The sequence below is a fragment of the Balaenoptera musculus genome, chromosome 18 (assembly GCF_009873245.2).
Source record: "Balaenoptera musculus isolate JJ_BM4_2016_0621 chromosome 18, mBalMus1.pri.v3, whole genome shotgun sequence".
Taxonomy (NCBI): domain Eukaryota; kingdom Metazoa; phylum Chordata; class Mammalia; order Artiodactyla; family Balaenopteridae; genus Balaenoptera; species Balaenoptera musculus.
This window is the reverse complement of record NC_045802.1, coordinates 33658817-33679365: the sequence shown is the minus strand read 5'-3', so window position 1 is coordinate 33679365 and position 20549 is coordinate 33658817. Positions and strand designations below refer to the sequence as shown.

At 38.9% G+C, this 20549-nt stretch overlaps 1 protein-coding gene across 2 annotated transcripts in view; it reads right to left on the bottom strand.

The window, feature by feature from the left end:
* The window catches only part of TDRD3 (tudor domain containing 3), a 213253-nt gene extending 199929 nt beyond the window's left edge, over nucleotides 1–13324 (bottom strand). The window contains exon 1 of one of the 2 annotated variants that reach the window (XM_036831839.1): nucleotides 13247–13324. In XM_036831839.1, the coding sequence (XP_036687734.1) occupies nucleotides 13247–13287 (41 nt within the window). In that variant the 5' untranslated portion in view covers nucleotides 13288–13324. The remainder of the gene's footprint in view (nucleotides 1–13246) is intronic. The other variant, XM_036831840.1, reaches the window with a different exon arrangement.
* Between the last annotated feature and the right edge of the window lie 7225 nt (nucleotides 13325–20549).

The following is a 20549-nucleotide window of genomic DNA, read 5'->3' as shown; positions in this document are numbered from 1 at the left end:
ATTATATCCGTTTTCTCTTCTTAGAAAAGTCAATGACTTCATATGCTTTTTCCCCCTCTGGCAGCTCCTTAAAGGCTAATTCTCTTCTAAAAATGCTGAAATTTGTCATTGCTTAAACCTAGCCTCTTCCTACTCAAAGCCTGGTCTTTAGATCATAGGTCACTGCTGTCTAACAGAAGTATAATGCAAGTCACATATGTAATTTAAAATTTTCTAGTAACCATATTTTAAATAGTAAACAGGTGAAATTAATTTAATAATATGTTTTAACACAATATATTGAGAATATTATTTCAATATTATAAACAATATAAAACTTAATGAGAGATATTTACATTCCTTTTTTGTAATAAGTCTCCAAAATCAGTGTGTATTTTACATTTACATCACATCTGAATTTGGACTAGACCCCTTTCAAGTGCTCAGTAGCCACATGTGGCTAATGTCTACTATATTGGACAGTACAGCCTTAGATGATCTCATCCATGCTCTGCTTCACCATCAACTATACTCAAATGACCACAGATTTATATCTCAATCCCTATCAAATTACCAATGGCATTTTTTACGGAACTAGAACAAAAAATCTTAAAATTTGGATGGAGACATAAAAGACCCCGAATAGCTAAAGCAGTCTTGAGGGGAAAAAACGGAGCTGGAGGAATCAGACTCCCTGACTTCAGACGATACTATAAAGCTACAGTAATCAAGACAATATGGTACTGGCACAAAAACAGAAACATAGATCAATGGAACAAGATAGAAAGCCCAGAGATAAACCCACGCCCCTATGGTCAACTAATCTATGACAAAGGAGGCAAGGATATACAATGGAGAAAAGACAGTCTCTTCAATAAGCGGTGCTGGGAAAACTGGACAGCTACATGTAAAAGAATGAAATCAGAACACTCCCTCACACCATACACAAAAATAATCTCAAAATGAATTAGAAAACTAAATATAAGACTGGACACTATAAAACTCTTAGAGGAAAACACAGGAAGAACACTCTTTGACATAAATCACAGCAAGATCTTTTTTTCATCCACCTCCTAGAGTAATGGAAATAAAAACAAAAATAAACAAATGGGACCTAATGAAACTTCAAAGCTTTTGCACAGCAAAGGAAACCATAAACAAGACGAAAAGACAACCCTCAGAATGGAAGAAAATATTTGCCAATGAATTAACACAGGATTAATCTCCAAAATATATAAACAGCTCATGCAGCTCAATATTAAAAAAAAAACAACCCAATCTAAAAATGGGCAGAAAATCTAAATAGACATTTCTCCAAAGAAGACATATAGATGGCCAAGAAGCACATGAAAAACTGCTCAACATCACTGATTATTAGAGAAATGCAAATCAAAACTACAATGAGGTATCACCTCACACCAGTTAGAATGGGCATCATCAGAAAATCTACAAACAACAAATGCTGGAGAGCATTATACATACTCTTATACATCATTATACATGCTCTTATATATCACTAGTTCTAGAAAGCCTTTCATACTTCCCAAGTGGGGGTTAACTGCTCTCAACAACACCCTGGAAGCAAAATACCAGTGTATAACATTTAAATTCTGCCTGTCTTGTACATCATCCTAACAACAAACACAGTGCCTTGTGTATAAGAGGTATAAATATTTATTACTTGTATTTCAGTATACACATTACTATAGGATTACATATTTCCCTGCATTACTGCAAAGACTTACTTATTGTTGCAAAGATATCATACCTTCAGTAGCACTATACTGAGATGAAGGTAGCTACTTGTCTTCCACGTTAAAGGCTGTAAAACTGTAAAATGAGTGAGAAGCACTCACATTTGCACACAGGCTCACACCCATCGAGCAGGGGTGTGAAACATGCAGAGGTTACAGTACTAAGGTACACGTAGGCTCTGTCCAGCCCCAGAGCACAATGTGGTTCTTTCCTCTTTCTCTACATCACAATGTGCTTCTGCTATGAGTATCTTTGACTCACTTTATTACTTTATCACCACACATTTCCTGCTATCTCTCTGCTTTTCTTTGTCATTCTATGACTTCACAATGTTTTCTCAACTTTTACAAGAAAAATTTTGCATTTCTGAAAGTGCAGTCTGCTTCTTCTAAAAATTATACGGAGATAAAGTGTTCTTCAGCTAGTTCCAGATTCTATACCTTTCAAAAAGTCAGAATTTCTAGATACATGGGACTTAACATGATAAGACAAAATGCCAATATTGTTGTTTTGTCAAAAGAAGAAAGCATAAGCCAAAATATATATATATATAGTTATATTTCTATGGCTATTGAAATGTTACTATGCAATTTTTACTTGATTTAGCAAATGCTGCTGTATGAGGAGAAAATTATTTTCAACTTGCTGAGGTAGCAAATTTCTTTTTATACCCCCTTTATGCTTGAGGCAGTCAAAGACAGGCAGTTAAAACTAGATTTATAGGTTATTCACCAAAAAAAATACTGCAAACAGCACTTTCGAACCTGAAAACTTGCACAGTTTAACAGAATACACAGTCATTTTTGTGTATTAATGACATTTTACAATATCAACAGAAGCAACCAGGTAATATGTAACATATTTTGAGACAGAAGGTCAACAACATTTATTACATTTGAACATTATAATTTCACAAACAACATAAACCAAAGATACAATAACAAATGCTCATTAAAAAAACATGAAATATTTCAAAATGGAAAGATGTCTCCAATAAGCTCTCCCAAAAACCAAATATAAAGCAGCTGGTTTCTTCTAGTGTTCTTCAGCACAGTCTATTATTCTGTTTCACCTAAAGAGTGTCTTAATGTTTCTGATCCTTTCCAAACGAGAGTACCAAGAATACATGTATATCAAAGGGGTAATGATGAAGTATTTTATAATTCTAGAAAATAAAAGAATCCTGCACTTAGCACATAACCTTATAAACAACTACCAAAATTCTTTACAAATACACTTATGCCTAAGAGTTATGCTGGAATAATATGAGGGAACAGAACTTCTGATACCCTTTGCATAAACTCTTACGCATGACTATTACCAACAGTATATTATATAAAGGTATAGTTATATTTATGATGCTACAGAGAGCGTTTCTCACTTGAAGATTGAGCTCATTTACCAGCAATCTCCTGGGGAATTGGTGTGCTTCTCAGAAAAAAACAAACAAACAAGAAAAGTGCAGGGGTGGCTACAGAACAGGAATTTGACTTTCTTGGTCTTGATGTGTTTTGGAGGAAGTTTCTAGGTGACGGGATGTGAAAAACAGCTCTCCATCTGTGGACAGGTCAAGAGCTAAGAATTAGAAATTCCAGCAAAATGTCCTGAAGTTGTCTCACCTCTCTGGAGCAGCTATCTCAAGGCAATATGTGGAATAACAGGGCATGCTCCTCAAGACAAGAGAACCATCACTTTATCATCTATGCTGCCATTGTGCATCTTTTTTTCTCTATTTATCCCATAAATAAATATTCTCCTCTACTAGTGTTTTGATAAAGACATTTATACTTGTAGCCTTTCTTAGCTGTTCAAAGGTGAAACCAAGGGAATGAAGTTTGGTATACACTTGGGCCAGAGGATATCAGTATGGTGGTAGTACCAGTAATCAAGGAGAGAGAACTCCAAAAGGGAAGGTGAAATTCAAGGGGGACAAGATAAGAAGAAGACCTTTGTGTTCACCCTCTCTTCCCCCTCCAACTCCGCCCTACCCACAAAAACAAAAACAAAAAAACACCCACCTCAAAGCACAACCAAGTTAAACTTCGGATGTTAGAAACCCAGGGTTTCTAAGAAAATATGTTCTTTCAGAATAAAATGGAAACACACTACTTCGAATGCTTCCTTACGGTGTCTTCAACTCAAAACTGCTGGGTAAGGCAAATACATGCAACATAGTGCCTTATTTTTTCAGATATTCTTAGACTTCAAAAAATACAGAATTAAACAGATTTTTAGATAAGCCTAATCAGCAATTGGGTGAACCACCAAAAGGTAAAGGTTTCTTTGATTCCAACTGCATCACTCCTCAGTATAAGCATGAAAGGAAATTTACACATCACAAAAAATGCTTTAATCCAATTTTCAATTTCCAATTTTCAAATGTGTTTTATTTGACCAACAATTTAAATTAAACATGGTCACCAGGACTCGGTGGAAATCAGTACTGAATCTTTATTCCAGACATTTGGACTGTATTCACGGTTCTGCCGCTTATATCTCTGAGTAAACTGTTGATACCAGTGTTTCAGCTTCCTTATTTGCACACTGAGGGAGTTAAGCTATACAATCACTAATTCTATAAAAAAAAAAAAAAACTTTTTCAAAATTAAACACAGCTGATTATGTTTCCTTAACATGTTTCTATTAAAAAAAGTTCTGAAAGGCTTGAAAAAAAAAAATCCAAAAGGTTAGTAGAAGTACAAAATTCACCCTTAAGGAAATCTCAAGAGAAAAAACAAAAGGCAAAGAGTGAAGTAAATCTGTTATGCAGACAAATCTAGAATCAAATATCTTCTCTAAGTAGTTATTCCATGCACATAAGTAAGCATTACAAAGGACCAATGTACAATTTTCTGCAATATTTAAACATAATCACTATACTGGAAAAGTTTCTAGAACTTTTCAGTTCAGATCAGCAAATCTAACACCTTCTGTGCTACTGGCTACTAAGGAAAAACATTATTGTAAAGTCTTCCAAGGTGGCTACTATTGAGAGTTACATTTTAATATATAGATTTTTGTGGGGGTTATAATGAAGATTAAAGACTTAAAAGAAAATAATGAGCTCAAAAAATAACATAAACTAGAATATAGATCAGTCTATACAGATCATCTGCACCCCATGAAGATCACATTTTCAGAAACATAAGCTTTTCAGCACTAAATATTTCCCTAACCTGCTATTTTAGGTGAAGCTGACAGAACAGACAATAATAGTTTAAGTGCTTTAGCATCTATTTCTTTTGAGGTCCTTCAAGTAATTAAGTGAGTACTAAGTACTAAGAAAAATGATTTTGTCAGTGACAATAAAAGAGAATCCCAAGAGTCAAAGGAAACTCAGGATGTCAGAACTGGAATGAGTGGGTCAAAGCTGCTCTATGGTCAAAAATTCTCCTTCCAGTACTCTTCTCTGCATACACCTTTGAGATTCTGTATGTTAACATAATAAATATCTACTTAAATATAAGATCTAATACAAGTCACCGATAAGACTAGGACATCCTCTTGTTTTCTTCACAAGTCTAGTGGGTTCAAGACTCATCAGGAATTACTCCCAAACTTGTAGATATATAGTCTTGTTAGCCCCACAGGTTCTTCCTGCCTTTATGAGTCCCTGCCACACAAAAAGAGCAGTCTGGAGTAAGAAACATGTAAACAAATAAATTGCAACACAAAGTGGAAAATATCAAAATATAACATTGCTGAGGATTTATAACAAAATAACAAAGACAGGAAGAACACTAAGCTTGGGTAGAGACCCTGGTTAGAGAATTCTGACTGGCAGGAGCATGGGGCATCCAAGTTCAATTTGTATCAGACTTTATTAAGAATATACAAGGTAGGAGATTGGTTCAAGATGGCGGAGTAGAAGGACATGCACTCACAACCTCTTGCGAGAGCACCAGAATCACAACTAACTGCTAAACAATCATTGACAGAAAGACACTGGAACTCACCAAAAAAGATACCGGACATACAAAGACAAAGGAGAAGGCACAATGAGACGGTAGGAGGGTCACAATCACAATAAAGTCAAATCCCATAACTGCTGGGTGGGTGACTCACAAACTGGAGAACACTTATACCACAGAAGTCGACCCACTAGAGTGAAGGTTCTGAGCCCCACATCAGTCTTCCCAACCTGGGGGTCCAGCAACAGGAGGAGGAATTCCTAGAGAATCAGACTTTGAAGGCTAGCGGGATTTGATTGCAGGACTTCAACAAGATGGGGGGAAAAGGAGACTCCACTCTTGGAGGCCACACACAAAGTAGTGTGCACATCGGGACCCAGGTGAAGGAGCAGTGACCCCATAGGAGACTGAACCAGACCTACCTGCTAGTGCTGGAGGATCTCCTGCAGAGGCAGGGGGTGGCTGTGGCTCACCGTGAGGACAAGGACACTGGCAGCAGAAGTTCTGGGAAGTACCCCTTGGCGTGAGCCCTCCCAGGGTCCGCCATTAGCCCCACCAAAGAGCAGGGTAGACTCCAGTGTTGGGTCGCCTCAGGCAAAACCACCAACAGGGAGGGAACCCAGCCCCACCCATCAGCAGACAAGCAGATTAAAGTTTTACTGAGCTCTGCCCACCAGAGCAACACCTAGCTCTACCCACCACCAGTCCCTCCCATCAGGAAACCTTCACAAGCCTCTTAAGTAGCCTCATCAACCAGAGAACAGACAGCAGAAGCAAGAAGAACTACAATCCTGCAGCCTGTGGAACAAAAACCACATTCACAGAAAGACAGACAAGATGAAAAAGCAGAGGGCTATGTACCAGATGAAAGAACAAGATACAAGCCCAGAAAAACAACTAAATAAGGTGGAGATAAGCAACCTTCCAGAAAAATAATTCAGAGTAATGATAAGTGAAGATGATCCAGGACCTCGGAAAACGAAAGGAGACAAAGATCGAGAAGATGCAAGAAATGTTTAATAAAGAACTAGAAGAATTAAAGAGCAAACAAAGATGAACAACACAACTGAACTGAAAAATACACTACAAGGAATCAATAGTAGAATACCTGAGGCAGAACAACGGGTAAGTGACCTGGAAGACAGAATGGTGGAATTCACTGCCATGGAACAGAATAAAGAGAAAAGAATGAAAAGAAATGAAGACACACTAAGAGACCTCTGGGACAACATTAAACACAACAACATTCGCATTATAGGAGTCCCAGAAGGAGAAGAGAGAGAGAAATGACCCAAGAAAATATTTCAACAGATTATAGTCCAAAACTTCCCTAACATGGGAAAGGAAATAGCCACCCAAGTCCAGGAAGCGCAGCAAGTCCCATACAGTATAAACCCAAGGAGAAACACGCCAAGACACATAGTAATCAAATTGGCAAAAATTAAAGACAAAGAAAAATTATTGAAAGCAGCAAGGGAAAAATGACAAATAACATACAAGGGAACTCCCCATAAGGTTAACAGCTGATTTCTCAGAAGAAACTCTACAAGCCAGAAGGGAGTGGCAGGATATATTTAAACTGATGAAAGGGAAGAACCTACAACCAAGATTACTCGACCCGGCAAGGATCTCAGTCAGATCCAACAGAGAAACCAAAAGCATTACAGACAAGCAAAAGCTAAGAGAATTCAGCACCACCAAACCAGCTCTACAACAAATGCTAAAGGAACTTCTCTAAGTGGGAAATACAAGAGAAGAAAAGGACCTACAAAACACAAACCCAAAACAATGAAGAAAATGGTCATAGGAACATACATGTCGATAATTATCTTAAACATAAACGGATTAAATGCTCCAACCAAAAGACACAGGTTCGTTGAATGGGTACAAAAACAAGACCCATATATATGCTGTCCACAAGAGACCCACTTCAGACCCAGGGACACATACAGACTGAAAGCGAGGGGATGGAAAAATATATTCCATGCAAATGGAAATCAAAAGAAAGCTGGAGTAGCAATACTCATATCAGATAAAATAGACTTAAAAATAAAGAATGTTACAAGAGACAAGGAAGGACACTACATAATGATCAAGGGATCAATCCAAGAAGAAGATATAACAATTGTAAATACATATGCACCCGACATAGGAGCAGCTCAATACATAAGGCAACTGCTAACAGCTGTAAAAGAAGAAATGGACAGTAACACAATAATAGTGGGGAACTGTAACACCTCACTTACACCAATGGACAGATCATCCAAACAGAAAACTAATAAGGAAACAGAAACTTTAAATGACACAATAGACCAGATAGATTTAATTGATATTTATAGGACATTCCATCCAAAAACAGCAGACTACACTTTCTTCTCAAGTGCACACGGAACATTCTCCAGGATAGATCACATCTTGGGTCACAAATCAAGCCTCAGTAAATTTAAGAGAACTGAAATCATATCAAGCATCTTCTTTTCTGACCACAATGCTATGAGATTAGAAATCAATTACAGGGGAAAAAAACGTAAAAAACAAAAACACATGGAGGCAAAACAATACGTTACTAAATAACCAAAAGATCACTGAAGAAATCAAAGAGGAAATCAAAAAATACCTAGAGACAAATGACAACGAAAACACGACGATCCAAAACCTACTGGATGCAGCAAAAGCAGATCTAAGAGGGAAGTTTATAGCTATACAAGCCTACCTCAAGAAACAAGAAAAATTTCAAATAAGCAACCTAACCTTACACCTAAAGGAACTAGAGAAAGGACAAACAAAACCCAAAATTAGTAGAATGAAAGAAATCATGAAGATCAGAGCAGAAATAAATGAAATAGAAACAAAGAAAACAACAGCAAAGATCAATAAAACTAAAAGCTGGTTCTTTGAGAAGATAACCAAAATTGATAAACCATTAGCCAGACTCATTAAGAAAAAGAGGGAGAGGACTCAAATCAATAAAATTAAAAATGAAAAAGAAGTTACAATGGACACTGCAGAAATACAAAGCATCCTAAGAGACTACTACAAGCAACTCTTTGCCAATAAAATGGACAACCTGGAAGAAATGGACAAATTCTTAGAAAGGTATAACCTTCCAACACTGAACCATGAAGAAAAAGAAATTATGAACAGACCAATCACAAGTAATGAAATTGAAACTGTGATTAAAAATCTTCCAACGAAGAAAAGTCCAGGACCAGATGGCTTCACAGGTGAATTCTATCAAACATTTAGAGAAGAGTTAAACCCGTCCTTCTCAAACTCTTCCAAAAAATTGCAGAGGAAGGAACACTCCCAAACTCATTCTATGAGGCCACCATCACCCGGATACCAAAACCAGACAAAGATACTAAAAAAAAAGAAAATTACAGACCAATATCACTGATGAATATAGATGTAAAAATCCTCAACAAAATACTAGCAAACAGAATCCAACAACACATGTTTAGAATCCTAAACATGCCACCAGAAAACTACTAGAGCTAATCAATGAATCTGGTAAAGTTGCAGGATACAAAATTAATGCACAGAAATCTCTTGCATTCCTATACACTAATGATGAAAAATCTGAAAGAGAAATTTAGGAAACACTCCCATTTACCATTGCAACAAATAGAATAAAATACCTAGGAATAAACCTACCTAGGGAGACAAAAGACCTGTATGCAGAAAACTATAAGACAGTGATGAGGGCTTCCCTGGTGGCGCAGTGGTTGAGAATCTGCCTGCCAATGCAGGGGACACGGGTGCAAGCCCTGGTCTGGGAAGATCCCACATGCCGTGGAGCAACTAGGCCCGTGAGCCACAAATACTGAGCCTGCGCGTCTGGAGCCTGTGCTCCACAACAAGAGAGGCCGCGATAGTGAGAGACCTGCGCACCATGATGAAGAGTGGCCCCCGCTTGCCGCAACTAGAGAAAGCCCTCGCACAGAAACGAAGACCCAACACAGCCGTAAATAAATAAATAAAAATTAAAAAAAAAAAAAAAAAGATTCAGACAATCCAGAACAGAACATGAAGTCCCCTTCACCATTACCTCCCCTGTCCAGCTCCCAGAGCCTCCCTGCAAGTAACCATCATCAACAAACAGGCAGCTTCCTTCCAGACCCCTTTCAAAAAAAAAAAAAAGACTGTGATGAAAGAAATTAAAGGTGATACCAACAGATGGAGAGATATACCATGTTCCTGGATTGGAAGAATCAGTAGTGTGAAAATGACTATACTACCCAAAACACTCTACAGATTCAATGCAATCCCTATCAAATTACCAATGGCATTTTTTACAGAACTAGAACAAAAACACCTTAAAATTTGTATGGAGACACAAATCACCCTGAATAGCCAAAGCAGTCTTATGGAAAAAAAACAGAGCTGGAGGAATCAAGACTCCCTGACTTCAGACTGTACTACAAACCTACAGTAATCAAGACAATATGGTACTGGCAGAAAAACAGAAATATAGATCAATGGAACAGGATAGAAAGCCCAGAGATAAACTCACTCACCTATGGTCAACTAATCTATGACAAAGGAGGCAAGGATATACAATGGAGAAAAGACAGTCTCTTCAATAAGTGGTGCTGGGAAAACTGGACAGCTACATGTAAAAGAATGAAATCAGAACACTCCCTAACACCATACATAAAAATAACTCAAAATGGATTACAGACCTAAATGTAAGACTGAACACTATAAAACTCTTAGAGGAAAACTTAGGCAGAACAGTCTTTGACATAAATCACAGCAAGATCTTTTTTGATCCACCTCCTAGAGTAATGGAAATAAAAACAAAAATAAACAAATGGGACCTAATGAAACTTAAAAGCTTTTGCAAAGCAAACTACAAACCAGACGAAAAGACAACCCTCAGAATGGCAGAAAATATTTGCAAAGGAATCAATGGACAAAGGATTAATCTCCAAAACATATAAACAGCACCTGCAGCTCAATATTAAAAAAACAAAGAACCCAATCCAAAAATGGGCAGAAAACCTAAATACACCTTTCTCCAAAGAAGACATACAGATGGCCAAGAGGCACATGAAAAGCTGCTAAACATCACTAATTATTAGAGAAATGCAAATCAAAACTACAATGAGGTATCACCTCACACCAGTTAGAATGGTCATCATCTGAAAATCTACAAACAACAAATTCTGGAGAGGATGTGAAGAAAAGGGAACCCTCTTGCACTGTTGGTGGGAATGTAAATTGATACAGCCACTATGGAGAACAGTATGGAGGTTCCTTAAAAAACTAAAAATAGAATTACCATATGACCCAGCAATCCCACTACTGGGCATAAACCCAGAGAAAACCATAATTCAAAAAGACACATGCACCCCAATGTTCACTGCAGCACTATTTACAATAGCTAGGCCATGGAAAGAATCTAAATGCCCATTGACAGATGAATGGATAAAGATGTGGTACATATATACAATGGAATATTACTCAGCCATAAAAAGGAACGAAACTGGGTCATTTGCAGGTACGTGGATGGATCTAGAGACTGTCATACAGAGTGAAATAAGTCAGAAAGAGAAAAACAAATATCGTATATTAATGCATATATGTGGAACCTAGAAAAATGGTACAGATGGACTGGTTTGCAGGACAGAAATAGAGACACAGATGTAGAGAACAAATGTATGGACACCAAGGGGGAAAGTGGCAGGGGCGGGGGTGCAGTGGTGGGATGAATTGGGAGATTGGGATTGACATATATACACTAATATGTATAAAATGGATAACTAATAAGAACCTGCTGTATAAAAAAATAAATTAAATAAAATTCAAAAATTCAAAAAAAAAAAAGAACCTACAAGGTAGTGAGCTCCCTGGCATTACAGATATACAGAAACATAAGATGCAGTTTACCCACCCTTAAGGATCTTAGAGTCCAAAGAACAATTTAGTATGTGTTTGGAATCAAAATATTGAGACTGGCCTTTCTAACACAGGTGGGATCATGTTGGAAAGCAGTAAAAGACTGTAAACGAATTCATACAACTAGTTTGAAGAACTAAGGCTTAATCAAACGAAGAATGGGGAAAAACTCAGAAAGAGTGATCCAAGATTTTTCAAGACAGCGTTGTGAGGTAAAGAAACTGAATGTAGAAATTCCAGTTAGAAGAACAAAAATAAAACTGAAAAAGGAGTTTTTAACGCTACAGTTTGTTATGCCAAGAGTGTTCTAAGCAAAAACTGTCAGAACAGTAACAGTTAAAAGCACCAGAGCTGGAACCAGCCCCTCTGTGCTCACCATTCAACTCCACCACTTTCCAGTTATGTCATTTTTTTTGGAAAGTTACTTAACAATTTTGTGCCTCAATCTCTTCACCTGTAAAATGAGGTGCCAGTAGAGCCAGGAACAGCGTCTTCAAAACACAGGTGTTACAGCCCTCTAATCAAAAATTTAATTCACAAAATCAAATCCATCCTTTAGGTACCTGTAGGCTCCATATCCTGGCCACAAACTTTTAAGGTCTTAATCTTCATTGGACACCCTTCTACTTCCAGGAACCATAGGGATCTAGTGTCAATTCTGCAAACCAATAGGCACTTTCCTACCTCTGTGCCTCATCTCCAGCGGCTCTGTATCTACAAAGCCTTTTCCTCACCATCTCCCAAAGCCCACTTCTCTAGGAAATTAACTCTCCTTCCTCTCCAATTCCATACCACATTTGCCTGCACCTCTGTACAGTTTACCACAATTTCCCGTTTTTGTGTTTGTTGTTTTAATGCCTCCTTCCCCTCTTTTCGCTAAGATAGTGAACTTCCAGAGAGCAGGGACAAATCTTTTTCAACCTCCTTCCCACCCTTCATCCCAGACTGTGCCCATGCAGGCCTGTTAAAGCGTTAGTAAATTAAACTGGATGTTTACAACCCTAATGGCCGAAGTTGCAGAAACTGCTTAATTCGCATAATTTTTTTATTGTTTTCAGATCCTAAAATCTTAACCTGTCTTTAAAAATCCGAACACCGTCATCCTTTCAAGAAAAGTTCTACGGAGCATCCACACGAGTTAATGTGGTCATTCTCAGCTTCAGAAGTTGTGTGTCTGCCGCAGAGAGCGGCTTTCCCCTGCTCCGTCCTGTACTTTGGAATAAGGAGGACGGAGACGCGGCCGGCAACAACCCGGGCTGTGCTCTGCCCTCAACTTCCCGCGGGCCCGCGGGCTCCGGCCGCGCTCGTCCCTCTCCGCCGCACTCCGTTCTCCAGCCCTCGCCTCCCCTCGTCCAGCCGCGGCAACAACCCCCGGAGCGGCGCGGTGGCGCTGAGGGTCCGCCCGCGCGGCTCGGCTCGGGCCTGCGTCGCCGCCCGCCCCGCCGCCCTGCCCGCGGCCCCCGGCCTCTCCCCGGCGCGCCGCCCGCCTCCCGGGGCCCAGGCCGCGCCGCCACGCCGAGGGGAGCTGGGGAACTCGCTCGGCTCCGCGTGGCGCCGGGGGCGGAGCCGGCCCGGAGGGCCCGGGGAGAGGCCGGGGGCGGGCGGCGGCCTCCGCCTACCCCGACACGCACCCCACCGCCCCAACCCCAACCCTACTCCGGCCCGGCCCGCGCCCGCGGCCGATGGGACTCGCCACTTACCAACCCGCCTGGGACAACACCGCGCCGGGGACCTCGGCCATGGTAGCTGCTTAGGCCGGGGGTGGTGGGGGGCTCGGGTGGGGGTGGGGAGAAGGCCTGCTGCTTGAGACCAAAAAAAAAAAAAAAGAAAAAGAAAAAGAAAAAAGAAAAGAAAAGAAAAAAACTCCTCTGGTCGGCTCTGCAACTGGGCATGCTCAGTGCGCCCGGCGCTTCCGCGTGCGGGTTCCGCTCGCCGCGTTTTCCGAGCGGCCGCAGGGGCCGGCCTGGCGTGAGGCTGTGAGGCTGTGGCGCGCCGACAGCAGCGATCCGCCTAGGACAGGCAGAGGCCTGCAGGTCGGGTCAAGTTTGTCGGTAAAGAGCACGGCACGGCCTCTCCGCCGAAGGCCGGTTGCTTTTCGTTCGGGGTCACTTTTCTGAGTTGCACACCGTGGAAACTAGTGGGGCGGTTCTTTGTACAGCAGAAAGTAAGGCCGCGTTTCCAGCGCCCACAGGCGGCCACCTCCGAGAGGGCAGGACAGCGCTAGAGCTGAGACGCTCGGGCGGTGGCGGAAAAGCGCTTCCAGTTAAGCACTAATAAGGCCACATTTCGTACAGGGAAAGTCAAAGGAAGGGTGTTCCCAGTCCACTCCACACAGGAGAAAAGTTTACTTTCTTATGAAAATTCGCTCCATTTGCTCCCTTTTTCGATCTGCCCGGATACAAAGAAAAGAAATATAATCGGATTTTTTCCGACTCCCCACAGCTAAATCGGACTGTTCAGGTCCCACACTACAATAAAAGTGAATGGGTCAACCCAGGGAAAACCTGCACTTAAGGGATATGGGAAAATCGGGGAGTTCTGTCGGTGCTAGTTTTTCCTGTCGCTCTCCCACTGGGCCCGTCCAGGTCCCGGCACGGCCCTCTGATATTGGCACGGGCACTGCCAGGCCCAGTTCCCACCCGCCGCTTCCCGGTGCCCTTCTCTAGCTCTCCGGGGGACTGAAGCGTAGAGGCGGCTTCCGAGTGGGCCTGCGCGGCGGCGCCGCCGAGTAACGCAGGAGACACTCCAACGCGATTGGGCGGCCGAGACTCACGCCAGCCAATCGGAGGAACAGGCGGAAGGGGCGCTGGGCCCGGGAGACGCTCCCTGAGAGTTTGCTCCAGCCGCCACGGTATTCCAGTCTTGTGGCTGCTGGGGAGAAACATTCAATCGAGTGGCTCTGGTCCCACGTGCCAAGTCACTTGGGAAGACTGTCAAAACCTTCAACCCTATAGCGGGGCTGCCTCATCTGTTTCATTATCACCAACGTGGATTTAGAGCAGAGACTGCGGAATTGGGCAGAGTCGCTCCTGGGACTGGGGAGGAAACTGACAGTTACAGAAGGAAGAGGATAATTACACTGGGTGGAGTTAAATTCCTTAATGCAAATTTTTTTCACGATGCTTTGCTTAGCTGTGATGCTACTGAAATGTGTGTCCAAGCACGTTGCTTAGATACTGATTTTAATGAAACATGTTTCCAAGCACTTTTAGAATCAGAAATAACTATATCCTTGTCCCTACATTTTGCAGTAGTATACAATGTTTAGTCCATTGATATACTACATGTGTATTTCAATTTATAGGCACCATTCAAAATATCCAGGAGTCAGGAAAAGATTTACCATTCTGAAGCTAAATAGATGACTCAAATTTAAATTGCTAATAATTTTTTTTGGTTGTGGAATTTTCTCTTACCAATTGCATTTTTCAACTAGTGTAGCTTGTTAACTATGAAAGTAATATGTTGTCCCAATCATCAGAATTCTTTGCTGGTTAAATGTGAAGCCTTTACACATTTGGTCTCATATGCAGTGTGTACAATAAGAATTTACCATTGTGTGGTACTTAAAATAACTTTAATAAAATGCTCCACAAAACACTAAATTCCCTTACTTCAAGAAATGCTTTAAAGAATGGGTCGAAGATTCCCACTGGAGGAATTTGGGATAATATGAGCATCAAAAAGAATAATTATTATAATTGAATTTTTAAAAAAGGATAAAGAAGATGCAAGAATTCAGAGTGCCAGTAAAAATAAATAAAAGGAAGGAGGATGAAACTTTTCTTTCAAAGAAATAGCAGAGAATAAATGTAGAACAAATAATAGAATTAGAAAATCACCATATTCCAAGTCAATCTCAATTGATTCAGACAGAGTCCATCAGAGCATGCTAAAAGGCACTGGGTGAAAGATTGTAGGAGTATAGAATCTTCACATGGTCTCAAAGTATCAAGCCATAACCTACTTCTTACAAAAGGGAAAAACATACCTTTACTTTAAAGAAAAAAAATCATTGCCTTAAATAAGTGATCAAGGCTAGAATCACTAATGGCACAATCTGATATTATGTGCTTAGTGATACAATGCAATTAGAAATACATGTCATCTGAGAAATATTCTTTCCAAAATTGTTTAACCTGAATTTAAGCAAGTTTCTAGACAGTAGTTCACAACCAGGAGGTGGATCCCTACCCCACCCTCCACCCCCATCCCCTGGGCACATTTGGCATGTGTGGAGACATTTTGGTTGTCACAACCTGGTGAGAGGGGGATTCTATTAAACATCCTGCAATGAACAGGATAGCCACCTGATCCAAGATGTCAGTAGTGCCAAGGCTGAGATATGTAGGAGCTATTGGAACAAGTAAAACATAAGGAAACAGGCAAATAAATCTAGAATGTGGCATCTTCTACAAGAAACCTGGCCTGGGCTGTTCAAATGAGCCAATGCAACTAAAAAAAAAAAAAAAAAAAAAAAAAAAAAATTCTTCCAGATTAAAGAGAGTAAAGAGACATGACAACAACATGCAATCCTGGATTTTAAAAGAATAAGGGGAAGGAAAAGGAGGAGAGATTTTTGTGGCCAAATGCACAAATTTAAATGGACTAGATATCGGATAGTACAATGGAATTATAATTTTCTTAGATGTGATAATATTGTCCTTAATGTTAGAAATTTTATGTCAAACATTTATGGCTGAAGAGTTGTGTCTACAACTTATTATTATATATATGTGTGTGTATGTATATATATATATATATATATATATACACGAACGAGAGGGAGAAGCTAAATGTGGCAGAATGTTTAAAATGGGTGAATCTGATTGGAGGGTCGGGTGCTCATTATATATTTTTAAAAATTGTATCTAAGTTTGAAACTTTTCAAAATAAAAATTTAAGGAAAAAAGCATGGATTATACTAACTTCTTTCACATCAAAAATTTTAAATTGGAATTATGTTCTGTATTGATAAGTTAGTGCCATGGGATATGGTAGGAGCTGACTAGACAAAAAATTATATTTCCATTTTTAATAAGATGAATCATTGATTTACAGAAAATATAAAGTCTACAATGAACTGAAAGCTGGGGGAGAGCCTAAGGATGACAAAAGAGCTTTGTTAGGTACAAGAGGACAAAAAGGAGGAGTTAAATGTATTGGAGTCAATGGTATAAATTAACAGAAGAGAGACTGAAAATCCATTCAACTATGTTTTGCCCCTTTCGTTTCAGTGAAGGAAGCTTCTCAGATTGAAAATGATAGAAGACTATGGATGAGGAGGTAAAAACCACAATTTAAAAAGTGGTATTATAAGAGTACCTAGCCCCTCGGAGGCACATTAAATCTTTTGACCTTAAGCCATTTACAACCCAGAGAATACTAAAATAACCTGTGAATAACTTTGATGAGCCAGTGCTAGGGAGCTTTGAAGAACTGCTGAGCTTTTCAGGAAATGTACTAGAAGCCTGTCAACAGGAAAAAACTATTTTCAGTTTTAAGAAAAGGAAGAGAATCTTTTCAACAAATGGTGCTGGGACAACTGGGTATTCACATGCAAAATAATAAAGTCGGACCCCTTTTAACATCATATATAAAAATTATTTCAAAACTGATTATAGATTTAAATGCAGGGCTAAAAATATAATACTCCTAAAAGAAAATGTAAAAGCAAATCTTCATGACCATGGGTTAGGCAATAGATATGACATCCAAAACACAATTGAAAAAAAGAAAAATTAGATAAGTCAGACTTCATCAAAATTTAAAACTTTTGTGACTCGAAGATCATCAAGAGAGTGAAAAGACAATTTACAGAAAGGGAGAAAATAGGGGTTTGTATCAAGAATATATAAAGACTCTTATCATTCAATAATAAAAAGACAACCCAGTTAAAAATAGGCAACGCATTTAAACAGATATTTCTTCAAAGGAGACATACAAATGGCCAATAAGTTAATGAAAAGGTACTCAACATCATTAGTCACTAGGGAAATACAAATCAAAAGCACATGAGATACTTCATACCCACTAGAATGGCTATGGTTAAAAAGATGAAGGACAATGACAAGTGTTGGTGAGGACATGGAGAAATTTGAACCTTCGCACATTGCCAGTGGGAATGTAAAATCATGTAACCACTTTGGAAAGCAGTTTGGCAGGTCTCAAAAACTTAACTTAATAGAGTTTTCATATGACTCAGCAATTCATATATACTTCTAGGTATGTATACCCAAGAGAAAAGGAAACATGTCCACACAAAAACTTGTACATGGATGTTCATAGCATTATTCATATTAGCCAATAAGTGGAAAAAATAATCAAAATGTCCATCAACTCATGAAAAGATCAATAAAAGGAGTGGGGTTCCACAAACTAAAGACCAGGGAATTTGCTGTTAACCCATTTGTCATGGTTCTAGAACTCATGATTTAGGAAATGATTTAGTAGGCAGAGGATTGAAATAGCTGACCTCTAAAGATTGTTTGACTCATAGAATTCTATGTAAAATGAGCCTCATTTCCTTTTAAAAAAAAAAGAAGAAGAAGTTTCTTAACTACTGAGTACAAGAAATAGGTGGTCATCAGGAGAGTCTGGGTTATGCCATGACAATAAACAACCACAAAATATTAGTGATTTGTGATCAAAACATGTTTATTTTTCTTTCATGTTATATGTCTAATGTGGATGTCTAGAGAGTGGGGAGAAAGGCCTTGATCATTGTCACTCCAGGACCCTGACAAAGCACTAACCATCTGGAACATTGCTGATTGAAGCAGTAGGAGAAAAGAAGACTCTGGAGGATCTCACACTGGAAATTAAATGCTCTGCCAGGACTGGACATATGACAACACAGGAAGTCAAACACCAGGAGCCAGTAGGTGGAGAGCCAGAACTATTCAGTGAGCAAGATTAATGGCTGTGGTAGTCAATGTGGTGCAGTAACACCACAAAAAAAACAAAAACAAAATCCAGAAGATAAAGTGTCTATCAATAGGGAAATATTTAAATAAGTTATAATGGGTACCATTGTAGACATTACCAAAAAAAAAAGAAAGAAAAAAATTTAACAGATCACTATGAACTGACTAAGATATATTAGTGAGATACATATGTGGAGTAAAAAAATAAAAGCAAGTTTTAATGTGATGAATTACTACAAATCATTAAGAAAAAGGCAAAATTGCCATAGAGAAATGGGCAAAGTATGTGTATAGGCAATATACAAAAATAAAATCTAAGTATTCAGTAAATATGTGAAAATGTTTAACCACATCAATAAGCACAAAATGACAATTAAAACAATGGGATATCGATAAAACTCCGTTTTCACCAACCCAATGGTAAAAACTAGTAGACAATAATCAAACGTTGGCAAGGATATGGGGAAATTTTTAGTGCACTGCTCATAGGAGTAAAGTCAATACAACCACTTGGGAGAGTATTTTGGCAATATCTGGCAAAACCGAAAAGGTGCATACCTTATGATTGAGCATTTTCATTTTTAGATACGTATTCCAGAGAAAAATGTTCATTGATGCATTGTTTAAATTAGAAGAATGAAAACAACTCCAACGTCCAATTGGGGAGAAATGAGTTTTAAAAAGTGTTATATATATTTTTTTCTACCAAAAAATAGAATGATCTATGCCAGTTTAAATAAATACACTAGACCTCCTACATGTCAGTTTGGGTGGATCTTGACAACATAATGCCAAGTTTTTTTTTTAAAAAAAGAGCAGCTTGATAAACATACTCAGGGTACTACCTTATGTGAAATTTTAAACGCACATACTAAAATATAAAACAACAGAGCTCTGTGCAATGATGGACGTGTTCTATATCTGCACTGTCTAATATACTAGCTGCTAGTCACATGTGGCTACTGAGCACTTGGAATATGGTTAGTGCAATAGAAGAACTGATTTTTAAAACATTATTTTAATTAATTTAAATAACCACACTGGCTAGTGGCTACGTACTGGACAGCATAGATATATTTATGTTTGGATGTATAGGTTCACACAAATGTACTGTAGAAGGATGAAAATACATTTGAAGGATACCCAACAAACTCAGAATACTGGTTGAAGTGGGGAAGAAAGGGAATACAGCTGAGGGAAGTTGCCAGAGAGGAATTTTGCTTTGTTGGTAAGGTTTATTCCTTTAAAAGGAATAGAAGCAATTATGACAATATATTAGTTACTGTTCCTTGAGTAGTAAGAATATGGATGTTTTAAAATTATTATTTATACTTTTGGTTGCATTTTAAATATCTCAAAAAAGCAAGTTGTAACACTGTTGTATTACATGATACTTTAAAATAATATATGTAATACACTTTCATTTTCTACAGTATATTGTTTTATGTTGTTAATATAATGAACATATAATCAGTATAAAAATAACAAGAAAAAAATAATGGGGAAAGGAGGGCAAATAAAAAGACTATAATAGTGGCCTTAGAAATTTGAAATGTGGAAGAAAATAGACTTGTCCTTGTCACTCCCAGATGATAGTCCTAAGGACTAAAGAAAAGATTTCAGCTTAATTTAATAAAGAATCCTAATCTAGAGGCAGTCCAACAAGGAAACAGGCAGTCTTAGAACAGAGTGAGTTCCCCAGAGTTAGACAATTCAAGCTTCCGTTAGATGATTAATTGGTACGAATATTACAGAAAAGAATCCAAGCAGTTAGACTTGTTCAGTGGTTCACAAAGGATTTTCTAAGGAGCCCTAGTGGCTCCACTTGCTGCCTGAAGAACCACAGTATGTGGCAAGGAAAACGGGCAGCAAGCTGGAGTCTAAGGCCCTAAACCCCCTCAAAGCAGAACAGCACTTCTTTTATCTGCTTTAATTTGAATAAAGGATTCAACAATTAAAAAGAAGGTTTAGGAACCATGAGACTAGATGAGTAAGCCATTCATTCATTCAACAGGGATTTTTTGAGCCCACACTATGAGCCAACCACTGTGCCAGGCACTGCAGGTGAGATTAGCAG